This window comes from Alexandromys fortis, unplaced genomic scaffold (genome assembly GCF_014885135.2).
Source record: "Alexandromys fortis isolate MF-2015 unplaced genomic scaffold, M_Fortis_MF-2015_v1.1 scaffold_72, whole genome shotgun sequence".
Classification (NCBI taxonomy): domain Eukaryota; kingdom Metazoa; phylum Chordata; class Mammalia; order Rodentia; family Cricetidae; genus Alexandromys; species Alexandromys fortis.
In genome coordinates this window covers 4,257,871-4,271,511 of record NW_026067969.1, presented here as the reverse complement: position 1 = coordinate 4,271,511, position 13,641 = coordinate 4,257,871, and the positions used below count along the sequence as shown (strand labels likewise).

General features: G+C 49.1%; 1 protein-coding gene across 2 annotated transcripts in view; it reads right to left on the bottom strand.

The window, feature by feature from the left end:
- The window catches only part of Ak8 (adenylate kinase 8), a 125,146-nt gene that overhangs the window by 81,298 nt on the left and 30,207 nt on the right, over positions 1-13,641 (bottom strand). For both annotated transcript variants that reach the window (XM_050155076.1, XM_050155077.1), the window contains exons 6-9: positions 8,965-9,046; positions 8,404-8,475; positions 7,175-7,375; positions 2,903-3,034 (exon numbers count right to left, since the gene is read on the bottom strand). In XM_050155076.1, the coding sequence (XP_050011033.1) occupies positions 2,903-3,034; positions 7,175-7,375; positions 8,404-8,475; positions 8,965-9,046 (487 nt within the window). The remainder of the gene's footprint in view (positions 1-2,902; positions 3,035-7,174; positions 7,376-8,403; positions 8,476-8,964; positions 9,047-13,641) is intronic.

Sequence of the window (13,641 nt, the reverse complement as noted above, 5' to 3'; positions counted from 1 at the left end):
TGTGTGTGTGTGTATGTGTGTATCTGTGAGAGAGAGAAAGAGAGAGGATGCATGTGTGTGTGTGTGTCTGTGAGAGAGACAGAGAATGCGTGCGCGCGTGTGTGCGTGTGTGTGTGGGTAAAAAGTCATATGAAGGTGTCAGGTGTCTCTATCACTTTCTGCCTATTTCTTTGAATCAGGGTCTTTCTCTGAATCTTGGTTAGTCTGGAAGCCAGCAAGCCCCCAGAGATCTCCCTGTCTCTGCTCCTCTTGGAGCTGGGGTACATGCACGCACGTGACACCTGGCCTGTTATATGGGTGGGGTTCGAACTCCCCTCCTCAAGGTCACGGAGCACTTAACCACTAAGCTATCTTTCCAGCCCTAGCCAGGAGGCTTGAAAGCTATATTGTTAGTCATACAATCTTGGTTTATAGCCTTCAGTTAAGGATTTTTTGTCCATATGAAAGAAACCAAAAATAAACCCTGAAATGATCTGCATAGCAAAGACCAGTTACCATAGACTTAGTCCTTGACAACTGAGGAAACCACAAGACACAGACCAGTATGAGAGTCTGTCCGTGACGCACTGTGCTGTTTCCTTTGATTATTCAGTCCTGACAACCATCCGGCGCCCTTTCCTACGGAAACTGAGACCCAAAGAGCTAATAACCCGGGTCAGCTGGTAAGTGACAGGGCTGGGACCCAAATGCAGGTCTGTACATTGAGCCCAGTGCTCAGCCTCCAATTCTGGCTGAGGAGGCATGGCTGGTAGTGTATCTGAAGGAAGGGAAGCAGAAGAAGGAAGCATAGGAAGCCAGGGAGCCAGAGAAAGATGGGGAGGCAGGCTTTGCAGCTCCAGTGACAGGCAGCCCTGGGCTGTGATTCTTGTCACCTGGATTTTTGTGGTGTGTGTCTGTGTGTCTGTGTACATGCATGCACGCACAGGTATGCAAGTGTCTTAGCCCATGTGTGGAAGTCAAAAGAAAGCTCTCAGGAGGCAGTTTTCCTCAGCCATTTTGTTCAATCTGGGTCTAGAACTCAGGCTGTGAAGCCTGTGTGCTACCCCCCGAGTTATCCCGCTGACCCCAAACTTAAAGTTCTTAATGCAGAAGCACAAAATCCACTCTCAACACAAGCACCAATGTGTCCAAGGATGAAAATGAAAGCTACTAGAAAAATCAGAAAAAAATGCAAACTTTTGCAAGAAAGGAAATGGACCACAGAATCAGAGCAACAGACAATAGATTTTCAGAATTAACGCAAGAAAGGAAATGGACTCAGAGCCAATCAACAGACAATCGATATGACGTCAGAATTAACACACCAAGGCTGCAGGGCAGTGGAGCAGGGTGCATTTTCAACTTTAAAAGAAGAGATGGCTAAAATGAATAAACAGATGGGGACCAGATGAGAATCCTGGAACTGGACAATACAATCCGGTAAATGAGAAACATGGCTGTGTCTAAAGGCAAGAAAGGAGGAATGGAAGAATCTCAAATGGCACAGAGCAGGGTGGTGGACAGGTCAGGGCTGTGACAGGCAGGCTAACACACATCACCAGAGTCCCAGCAAATAGGGAGCAGAGCAGAGGGACATAGAACACCCAGAGCACAGCGGTGGCAGTATTTCAGATTTTGGTGACAGATACATCCAAGAATCTGTGTGTCCCAGCAAGGATAAACATCAAGTAAGCCATTCCTTTATGTCTCTGTACTCAGATTGCTAATAGCCAAGGAGAAAGAGAAAATCCTAAAAGCAGCCAGAGGGGGAGAGAAGATGCTTCTTTAGGCAGGGTGACAGGACACAAAAATAATCTGAGTTCTCATCAGAACACACAGGCCAGACAACAGTGGAACACCGCCTTCAAAGTGCTGGGAGAGGGAGGAAAAACACAGCCAGGCCTGCCAACATAGGTTTCTATATGTAACGAGCATTCTTCAGACATGAAGGCAAGAAAATGATATTTTCAGACATATGAAAGGGAGAGAATTTGTCACTGGCAGTTGTTAAGGGAAAGAAATGTTAAAGGAAATTCTTCAGGCTCAGAGGAAACAAGGGGAGGTGGGAATCCACATCTTACCAAGAACTGAAGCCTGGGGAAGTGTGGGTAACTGCACGGCTGTCTCTCCACCTCATCCCCTGTGTCTTTAAAAGACAAACGTCTTAAGAGGCACACATTTATTCAAAGTGTGCCATGGTTATATTGTGTCTCTAGATATACTTGCATGTGTGTACTATTTGGGTGGTGTATGTGCATATTGGTGTCTTTGGGGACAGTCACTTTCTGAGAGGTCAGTGGGCTGTGGCACACGGTGGGTGGAGGGGAGCAGCACCTTTAAATACCCCGGCACCACACCGTGGGTCTGCAGCCGCTTCTCCCTCCCTCCTGGCGCGATCCCACTAACACAGGCCAGCGGCCCAGGCCACCTTGGACTACATCGGCAAGAGACCCCGAGAGCTGATTTCAATATTTTTCTCCCCGCCTGGTAAAATATTTACTGAAACTGTGCAGAGAAAGGCCTCTTCCTCTGGTGCAGAAAAGTGTTGCCTGTTGTCACAGTGACCTGGGTTGGGGGAGCTGAGCCAGGCCGAGAAGGAAACTGCAGGGCCCGGCGAGGGGCTGCTTGGAAGCATTGGGGGGCGGGCTGGGGGGGAAGGGAGCGAGTGCTCCAGGGGACATGAAGATGAACAGCTAGAAAATGTTCGGGCCCCTTGGGCTGTGGATGTGATTAATGGGTTAATGTCTTCATGGCGATGTCCTCTGAATAAAAACTTTCTATGCTGACAGAGGTGAACTAAGTAGGAAAGGTTAATAGGCAAGAGCAGGAAGGAGAATGGTTACTGTTTCTTCCCAACAGCCAGGGACATACAAAGCCCGGCTGGTAGGAGGTAGGTTAGCCACACTTCTGGTGAGATACTCACTGTCAACAAGGCCGTATCTCTGGGCCAGGAGGGCCGCCTGCAAGCTCTTCCCACTGCCCAACGGCCCACATAGCAGCACCTTGGGGGTGAATGGGGCATTGCATCGGTGGCCAGTTTGGACGTAAGTCAGAGCTGGAACAAGAGCAAATCAGAATATCAAACCCAGGTCCGATGAGAAAAGGAGCCTGCTCACACCCCTGCGTGGGCTCTGCCGGCCTGAAGCACAGCGGGACTCTTCAGTGCACCTGACATTTGGACCACCCAGGAATCATCAGGGAGAAGAACTACCGCCTAGGCCAGGCACCAAGGTGCACAGGGAGGGACGCAGCTTCTAAGCACTGTCCTGGTACCGCTCCACAGCGTGCGGCAGGCATCCGTGTTTGGCCCCAGTTCCAACTGGGTGTGTTGGAGGTGGGAGGCTGCCCTAGACATGAAAGCATCTCTCATTTACTGTTCAGTTAGGCGCTTTCCAGTCTTCATCTGGCCTGAGCCTCTAACCTGAAGCCCCAGAGCGAGGCTGGTCTCCTAGGGGAGGCGAGTGCTGTGTGCTGCACAAAGGCTTTGATAAGTGCGGAGGGTTGAGAAGAGGCCTGGTGTGCAGGGACTTCTAAAGGACTTGGGAATCGGTGGAGAATAATTTGTACGTCCTCACTCCAGGGACACTAACTTTGTTCCAAGACTCCAAAAAGGCAATAATGAAAAAGGTCGCAGGAGCGGGCAGACTCCACCACGTTCTCCTGACCTGTGCTGCTCCTCTGGCATTTGATGAAGAGAAGGGTGGAAAGATAAGGGTGAACATCTTGAACAAAGAGGAGTCTTCACTGTGGGAAGGCACAGGACTCCAGAAAGTTCAGGGAAGGGGTACTTCACATCAAGTAGGTCCCCTTCTGTGCCCACCTGGAAGAGGGGAGATGTGAGAACCGGAGGAGGGGCTGCCAGAGAGCTGCCTGGGAACCTGCATAGGACAGCGGGCCACCAGAGAGGCTGGAGACTTGGTCTGCACAGCCTTCAAAACAAGGTCTCCTCCCCAAGACCTCACCTTCTGCCAAGGCGCCCAGGCTGTCCTGCGTAAGGGCAGCTCCGAGTCGCACCCGCCAATCTTCCTTTGTCAAGGAAGGGCTCCTCTTATGGGGGATTTGTAGGGGTGCTCATCATGGGAGTTTCCAATCTTGTGGCTCAAGTGGCATTTGAAGCTCATCCTGGCCTCTACCCACGAGATGCCAATAGCACAACCAAGAAATGTGTTTGAACATAGTCAACTGTCTTCCCCTGGAGGCAGTGAGGCAAAAAGAGCCCAGTTGAGAGCCAGCAGTATTTGTTCTTTATACAGACTTTGAAATCTTTGGGGGTTTGCATGTATGGTTTATCCATGGGTACACATGTGTGTGTTTATGTGGGGGTGTTGTATGTGTACATATAAGTTCCTGCATATGGGGGCCTCGAGGTCAATGTTGGTTGTCTTCCTTAGTCACTGTCTACCTTATATTTCTAGGTCTCTCAATGAACCTGGAGTTTACCTGTCCCTGCTTCCCCATAACCAGGATTATAGGTCTGTGCCATTAGGCCAGCCTTTAATGCTTTTTAAATTGAATTTATTAGTTTGCATCCATGCACACTCCACATGCGTGTGAGGAGACCAAAGGCAGTGCTAGGGAGTCAGTTCTCTCCTTCCACCTTGTGGGTCCTGGGGATCGAACTCATGTTGCCAGCCTTGGTGGAGGGTGCTGGGAATCCAAACTCGGGGCCCCCACGCCTGCATAAGCCCTCTCCTAACTGAGCTGTCGCCCCTGCCCTGAACTCTGGCCTTGTTACAGGATCATCAAACTGGGTCATTAGGGTTTACAGATCCTTCTTTTCAGAACTAGCACCACAGGTGAGTTAGAGTTGACCACCGCCAAGGCTTTGGTCCCCACCATTGTGGACACATCATACCGTGGCAACGTGGGAACTGCTAAGTTAAATATTCATATGTTTGGCCTGCCAGTCCATGAGGGAGCTATCATCCTTGTCCTATTGTACAGACAGTTAGTGCTGTCTGGAGTCTTGGTGGTAGAGTCATGACAAGTCTCTCGAAGTTTGGTTGGGGTACCGTTCCTCCTCTAGAACAGCCCAAAGCAGGAGATCCTTCCATAGCTCTCAGTTCTCAGGCCTCTGTGACCCAGACACTACAGTGAAGCAGCCTGCTTATAAATGATGCCTAATTTACAGTAAATAGCTAAGTTAATTAGAAGTAACGATCCCCCAGACAGTCTCCACATCCAGTTATTCTTTTTGGAAATGGATGGCGTCTGGATGCACTGAGATTAAAAAAACAACACAGAGGGAATCTTGCAGTCCGATTTTCAATTTATCTCTCCACATTATTAATTAATAATAATTAATATTTAGATGCTCACATTTTTATTTACAATTCCAGGCATGAATTCTTTATGAATGATCATATGAACTTTTAAATTTAATTAAGTAATTTAGAAGTAATTAATGTGTAAACTCGGAACCGTGGCATAAGATTAACGCGGTAGATGTTCATCTTAAAAGCATGTGTTTGCTACTAAAGATCTTCTCAAGATGCAGAGCTCTGGGAAATTCAAGGCAGTCTCAACCTGACATGGCACGCAGTACCACCTTGCGGACGCCTGCCCACTGGTGATGGAAGGCGGCAGAGAAGGCTGCAGAGGGTTGACAGAGAAGTGTCTAAAACCCACACCCAATCAAAAGGACACTTATCTTTTTGGTGTGTGTGAGGTGTGCTTGCTTGCTCACAGGTGCCCATGAATGTGTGTACACGTTTGTGTAGAAGTCAGAGGACAATCTCGGGAGCCATCCGACTTGTCTTTTGAAATAAAGTCCCAGGGGCCTGGAGCCCAGCAAGTAGGTAAGGCTGGGATCCGTCTGTCTGTACCTCCCTGCCTTGGGATGTATGTCCTGTCACACCCGACCTTTTTACATGGGTGCTAGAGATTAAACCTAGACCCTCATGCTCACAGAACAAATGCTGTTTCCCTCTCCCCTTTTATGATAGGGTCTCATGTATTTCCTACACAGCTGAGTATGGCTTTGCACTTTTGATATCCTTGCCTCTACTTGGCAAGTGCAGGCACTGCCTCGGGGGCACGCTGGGCAGGCACTCCACCAGTGAAGCCACACCGGTAGCCCTGAGAGTTTTTCCAAATTCAAATTTAAAATTTTGCAGGAGGATCACCCTATACTTCCCAGGCTGGCCCCAAATTGTCTTTCTTCCTGCCTCAGCATCCTAAGCACTGGCTTTACAGAGATGTCCTGCCACACTTGACTTAAAATGATTTGTCTTTTGTTTTGTTTTGATTTTTTTTCAAGACAGGGGTTCTCTATAGCTTTGGAGCCTGTCCTGGAACTAGCTCTCATAGACTAGGCTGTCCTCGAACTCACAGAGATCCTTCTGCCTCTGCATCCCAAGTGCTAGGATTAAAGGTGTGCGCCACCACCACCTCGTCTGTTTTTTTTGTTTTATTTTTTTTAAAACATGTGGTCTCATGCAGTCCAGGGTGGCTTCCAAAGTTTCTGTATAACAGAGAGGCCCTAATCTTCTGCTCCTCCTGTCTGCATTTTCTGAGGGCTGGGATTACAGGCGTATGCCACCATGCCAGGTTTTATGTGGAAACCAACACTTTAAACTGAGCCACACCTTCGTCTCAATTCTATTTCCTTGAAGAGATTTAAAGCTCCTATGAGAAAGGGGCCGTCAAGGGCCTCAAATGTCTGCTGTCACTTTCTTGTGTCGAAACACTTTAAGTGCCTTTTCCCCTGGTAGCACACGTGAGGGGATAAGTGGATTTTGAGACATCAAAACTTAAATATTTTTTTAATATTTATAAATAATCCTTGAACGTCTATCACTTATGTGGATGGCCATGCAGTCTGGTGGTGGGCAGCGGACAATCTATCCCAGCTCGTGGAGTACCTTGCCTGCTTTGGGTTGATAATGAACGTGTTTGTTTTTGTCTTAATCTTTATATAGTTCTCTTTCTTCTTATTCAAGATCAGGCCTCAAGTCTTCGCTATCATCATACCCTCCCTTTCTTTATCCCCCCCCATACACTGTCAAACCCTCTGTGGCTGGGGATAGAGTCACACCCAGGGGTCCCTGCATGGCCCATCAACTTGTCACTCAGGGTCCCCACAATCCCAGCTGCGCTGCTGCCAGTCTAAGGGGTAGTGGGATGAGCAGGGTGGTCAGGTGGTCAGAGGGACCCCAGCCCTTGTGTGGTTCCACGTGGGGCAGCCTGCCTTTACCCTGGTAGAAGACGTCCACACATGGCTGGTCTGCGCTGATGGTTTTCAGGATTTTGGGGTAGGAAGGAAGAATCCTGACGATGTTTCTGTGGTATTCCAGCAGCCTCTTCGCTGTCTCTATCTCCGAGATGCCTTCTGGCTCTATCAGCCGGTTCTGTATTTCAGGCTCGGGGGGCCAGTCGAAGGTGGTGTGGTAGATCTCTGCACAGGGAGAGGCAAGGGGTTGGAGTACCCACCCAGGGCTGCCGCGGGCTCTGCTGCACTGCCTGTTCTCATTGCCAGGGCATGTGACTCACCGTTCCCAGCCATCAAGGCTCTTACATACAACAATACACAAATAACATCAGCTGCTAGTCACAACAATAAAAAGACAATGATGGGGTTGGGGATACATGTAGCTTAGTTGGTGGAGTGCTTGCCTCAAATGCACAAGGTCCTGGGTTCATTTCCCAGCACCTCATAGACCAAGTGTGGTGGCTTGTGGCATTTACATACTTGGTGGAGTCATGACAACTTTCTCAGACCTATGGCTGGTATGCCATTCTCCTCCCTCCAGGACATCCCAAACGTGGGGACCCTCAAGTGGCTCTCTAGTCTTAGGCCACTTATAATGGAGGCAGGAAGCACAAGGCCGACATAGACTATATGACAGCTCATGTCAAGGAAAAGGACAGCGGTGCCCTCAGCCCAGGACTAAGGGCAGCCTCAGATTCCTGAGTGCTGACTTTGCACTAGGCCCTGAGATGGGCCCACATCCTCAATTCATCCCCAGAGCAATTCGAGCTTTTACCCCAAGTCCAGAGAAAACCAAACCTGAGAGAGGTAGGTACCTTCCCCTTGTTTCCAACCCCAACGATGTGGTCACTTTAGATCCTGTTTGTGGCATAGGACAATTTTCTCAGGAAACTCATGCGCTGTATTCCTCCACACTTGGAGCAAGCAGTGTGAGGCACACAGTTCCCCAGGAAAAACACCAGCCCCCTGTACCAGGTCTCCAGGGCGTGGTTCTGAGACTCAAAACAAGCTCTTTAGAGCCCAGACTCCTGGACACAGTCAACCCAGATAGTCCAGTTCCCTGAAAACAAGACTCTGCCTTGCACCCATGATGTCCCTCTTTCCTTCCCTGCTGGGGCTTCCATGTGTCCCCCTGGGGTCCTGGAGCAGAGGGCAGGATGGGGCAGCCCTTTACTGTTTTTGAGTTCCTTGGGGTGAGGGTGGGGCCATCATACCTCCAGTATCAGGGTCGATCCGCTTCCCCATGTTTCTCTCGATCAGGACCGTGTCTGGAGCGTTAAGCACAACTGGGCAGAGAAGAAAGGAACAAACCAGGTGTGCAGGGCTCAGTGCCACACATCTGAACCTCAGCACCTCTGCTGTGTGACGACATTCAACCCCCCACCCCACGTCACCCATCTCCTAGACTGCACTAGGTTATCCCAAAGACAGTCCACGGTGGAACATGTCACTGGTCAGCAGTTTTCATTGTGGGAAATTGCCGTGTAGACCTTTTCTGTGATTGGTCCCCGCCACCTTTCCCTTGGTTTCCTAAAGAGGCCCACAGCGTGGAGATTCCCTTTTTTTTTCTACATGACAAGCTCTCAACACAGCGTTGTGGCTGAATCTAGGTTTTACCTAATGTGTCTTTTTGCTTTCTGGATTCCAGGCCCTTGAAGGCCTCCCATGGGCAATGACTGGGCCCAGGGGAGAGGGTGGGAGGGAGCCAGTGTTAAAGAGCAGGGTTCATATTCATATTGCATGCTCGGGGCAGCTGGGGCCGGGGCTGTACTCACTGACATGCCTGGGCGCCAGTCCCACAGTCTGGATCATCAGCGCCTGCTCCCGCCTCTCAGGGATGCCATCCAGGATCCAGCCCTAGAGAAAGAGCATAAAGGGGTTCATTACTAACCCTTTTACATTATTTATTTATTTTGTGCATGTGTGAATGGGTGGGAGGTGTGTATATGTGCGTGTAGGTGAGTGAGTGTGTGTGTGTGTGTGTGTGTGTAGGTGGGTGTGCACTTGCCACAGCACACATGTGGAGGTCAGAAGGCAATTTTCAAGAGTTAGCTCTCTCCTTCTACCATGTGGGTAGAACTCAGGTCATCAGTGTTGACAGCAATACGCACCTTCACCCCCTAAGCTGCCCCTCCCTATTTTAGATTATATTTTAGAAGGTCTAAAGGGGGCTGGGGCCTTTTAAACAAAGAAGCATGCCTGACAACTGCATCACCCGTTGCGGCTGCTGACTCGACTTCGGAGCCAGAAGATCTTTGAGGTAGGAAGACACACCTTTAATTCTAGTTTTTGACACACCTTTAATCTGGCCATACCTTCTGTTGGAAGCCTATATAAGGTCATGGAAGAAGCAAGCCCCTGTTCAGCTATACCGCCCTCTCTCTCTGCCTGCTTGCTCTTGACCTTCTTAGCAAGTCCATTCCTTCACTAGCATTAGAGCCTTCTTCTCCTCCTCCTTTCTTCCTTCCTTTCTTTCTTTCTTTCTTCTTTCTTTCTTTCTTTCTTTCTTTCTTTCTTTCTTTCCTTCCTCCTCCTCCTCCTTCTCCTTCTCTTTCTTTTTTTCTTTCTTCTTCTTTTCTTCTTCCTCTTCTTCTTCTGGATTCTAGTATGTACTGGAGAACAGCTGAGACATCCAGCCTTGTAGCATGAACTACTACTGGATTTCAGGATCTTCGATTCATAGGCAGCCATTGTTGGATTAGCTGGACCACAGCCTCTAAGTCATTCTAATAACTCCCTTTCTATACAGAGAGATTCACTCTTTAAGTCCTGACTAATACAGCATCATAAATAAGGCTGGTGAACATGTCTGGGTACACAGTCCTTCTGTGTGTTGAATACAGGAATGCTGAGACAAGGGGTCCCTTAGGAGCAAAGCCAAGCATGGCGGTGCCAGAAAGAGCATCAGATTCCCTGGAGCTGGATCTACACTGCAGTGGTGAATCACCCGATGTGGGTGCTGAGAACAGAACTCAGGCCTTCAGAAGAGCTGCTGCACCCTTAATTGCTGGGCCACCTCCCAAGCCCCATCACACCACAGTTTGTCAGTCTGATGGAAGAACACCTGTCTCCATTCCCGGCATGGTTCCCGATGCTGGACTCTACCCTGCAGAAAACCTGTCCAGCAAAATATAACACAGCCCTGGACTGCTTTAATTTACATATTAAGAAGTGACCCCACTTTGTAAACACTACCACAGCCATTTAGGCAGAGACTGTCACCACATTTTCCACGGTTTGCCTGTGCCTGTCAAGTGTATACAGTGTTGTTTTTAAGATGTTGGTTTTGTTGTTGCTGAGTTGATGCCTGCTCTCCTGCTTTGGACTCTGGCGTCTGTGGAGGCACAAAGAGGCCTCTCCTACCATGAAAGGAGGTAAATATTCACTCGTATTTAAACTGTGTTCTCACATGTGTTTACACTTAATATTTATAGAGCCATGTTTTCTTTTGTGAACACATGAAGCTAACATCTAACTTGCTGCCTCAAGGCTCCCATCTGTCCCAACCTTGGAACAGCCCTTCCCTAGCTGACACTTCTCGTCTCAAGCTGTGATGACCGCCATGACCTTGCCCGTCACCTCTTCCTACCTGTAGATTACTAGCCTACTTTTATTTAACCTTTAAAGTTATAATTTTATAATTTTTTAACATTAAACAGAACAGAGTTTCTCTTCTTTTTTAAAAATGCATTCTTTCAGGTGAACATCAAAACACTTTTTGCTGTCTTGAGATAGACGCTCTGAGTATTCTGAAATAACACTGGGTGTGTAGATTAATTTATGAGCAGTTGATGTTCTATGGCAGAAGTCAATGACTCCCCTCCCTGTTTGTTTTCTTGTCCCTTAGCAATTTTTGCGTTTAACAGTTGCTAGCATCTTTTCAAGTCCAGAGAGTCTAGAGTTTGCACACACACACACACACACATATTCATATCTATAAACACACACATACATACACAGAGACACACACAAACACATATACACACATACACACATTCACATACATACATACATACACACTATCTACACCTTTAGATTGGAGACTCAGATAAAGCAATAAAGTAAATTTTTAAAGAGTGAGCACAAACAAGCAAATGGCAAGTCCACTTCACAGTGAAGGGAGGCAATAGAAGCCCCTCTCTTGCCAGAGACCCTCCCCAGTCATCCTAAGGATTCGGTGTCTCTGTGGTCAGAGAGGGTGGTGAGCCCACACCTCCTATCCTGACTTACAGCCAGACAGCAGGTTCTGGCAAAGGGCATTTTTCCTTAGAATCAAAAGTGCACAGAGGCTGGGGAGATGGCCCAGTGGGTAGTGTTTGGGGCACAAACATGAGTGCCCACATCTGTATTCCCCAGGATACACAAAAAAATCAGATGTGCTGGTGTGGCTAAAGCCCAGCTCTGGGAAACTAGAAACAAGAGGACCTCAGGAACTTGCTGGCCAGCAGGCTAACTGAAATGGCAAGTTCCAGATTCAGAGAGAGACTATCTCAAAATAAGGTGGAGCCAGGCAAGGTGGTGCATGCCTTCAGTCCAGCACTCTGGAGACAAAGGCAGGCAGTTCTCTGATTTTGAGGTCAACCTGTTCTACTTAGTGAGTTCCAGGGCAGCCATGGCTACACAGAGCAACCGTGTCTCAAAAACAAACAAATAAACAAGGTTGAGACAAAAAGAAGATAACAGACATTGACCTCTGATTTCCACACACACGTGTGTAGGTGCATACTATCAGGCCCACACACACACACACGTGTGCAGGTGCATACTATCAGGCCCACACACGCGTGTGCAGGTGCATACTATCAGGCCCACACACGCGTGTGCAGGTGCATACTATCAGGCCCACACACACGTGTGCAGGTACTATCAGGCCCACACTTCCTCACTATTGAAATATTCAGGCGCCAGCCACCTCCTCTGATGGGTTTATAAAAACCTAAACAAATTTACACCCTAAAGCACACTGAAGAAACCAGGCAAGCTTCCATTAATTCTTTATACAGGGAAACACTGCCACAGAGCCTTGGTTTCAGAACTAATGAAGCAAAAGAGAGAAAAAATTAACAGCTTAGGATCCCTCAAGTCCTTGTTATAGGCTACTAAGTGCTGGACTGCAGGCAAGAGGAAGAGGAAGCCCTACAGATGTGAGCATCTGCAGGGACTGAGGCATGGCTGCAGCCCGATCCCTCCCTTTCTGATGGGGAGGAGAGGACCAGCATCTTGGGTACTTCAGCTAAACTCTTAAACACACGCATGCACGCACCCCCCCACATGCCTGCACACACACACACACACACACACACGCACACGCACACGTACACACATCTCCTACGATGAGTGGGAATCATGAGCCCTGCCTGCTTCCTCTACACAGGAGCTGGCCATTCAGTTTTGAGCCCCCCCCCCTTTCTTTGTTTTAAAGACAGGGTCTTGGTATGTAGACTAGGCTGGCCTCATGCCTTCTGCAGCAATCCTCCTGCCTCAGCGTTAAGTCCTGGGACTGCAGGTTTGAGTCACTTCTGGAAGGTGGAAGAGGCAGGCCTTCCTGGAAAGACCTGATTTTAATATTGCCTTCCTGAGCATGAGTCCACAGCAAATCTCAGCACCCGGTCCAAAGGAACAGCGCTCACCCACATCGCCCAAGCAGAAGCCGGCTTCCCAGTGACCACGGAAAGGCAGTGAAACAAGGGACACCTCCTGACTCCTGGGCTTAGGGTGACCTCCTGTGTGGGTTGGAGACTTTAGGAAGAGGAAGGGGGCCTTCGGGTCTGCTCTGACTTGAAGGATGAAACTAAGGGAGGAGGCTCCTAAGGTATCATGGGTAGCCCCTTGTCCCACAGGGCAGGCAGTCAATGACACCTGTCCATGTGCGTCCACATCAGTGGCCTTTGGAGGGACAGTGGCTAGACAGAGGCCTCCGTGTGAGTGTCCCCAGGCTCAGCCCTCTTCCCCAGAGCACACAACTTTCACAGAGGCTTCCAGCACAGCGGAAAATGGATGCCCGTACCAGGGGGAATGGCAATCAGAGCCGAGAACACTTTTGGCAAAGCAAGAAGTAATCAGTCAGGACACACCAACCGATGACAGCCATGCCAGGGACACTGAGACATTTGCCACCACTGTGCTCCGCTAGGTTTGCGGGTCCGGCATCCAGGAGTGGCCTGGTGCAGAGGTATCCAGCAACCCCTAATTAGAATACATTATCCATCTTCCTGACACCTCGGTGAGTTGTCTGCTCCACACTGGAGCCCCAGCTTTGTTCCGAGCAGGTTAATTGATATTCTAACGCCTTAGCTCGCCGTACCCCCGTGGCTCGGCTCTGTTTTATCACACATCAAAAAGGCCGTATGCTCAGGGCACTCCGCACAGAGCTGGGGGCCTGCACAGCTGCAAGGGGCATGGTATCATAGGAGGGACAGGCACCGAGCAGATGTCACAGCTGCAAGAAAGGG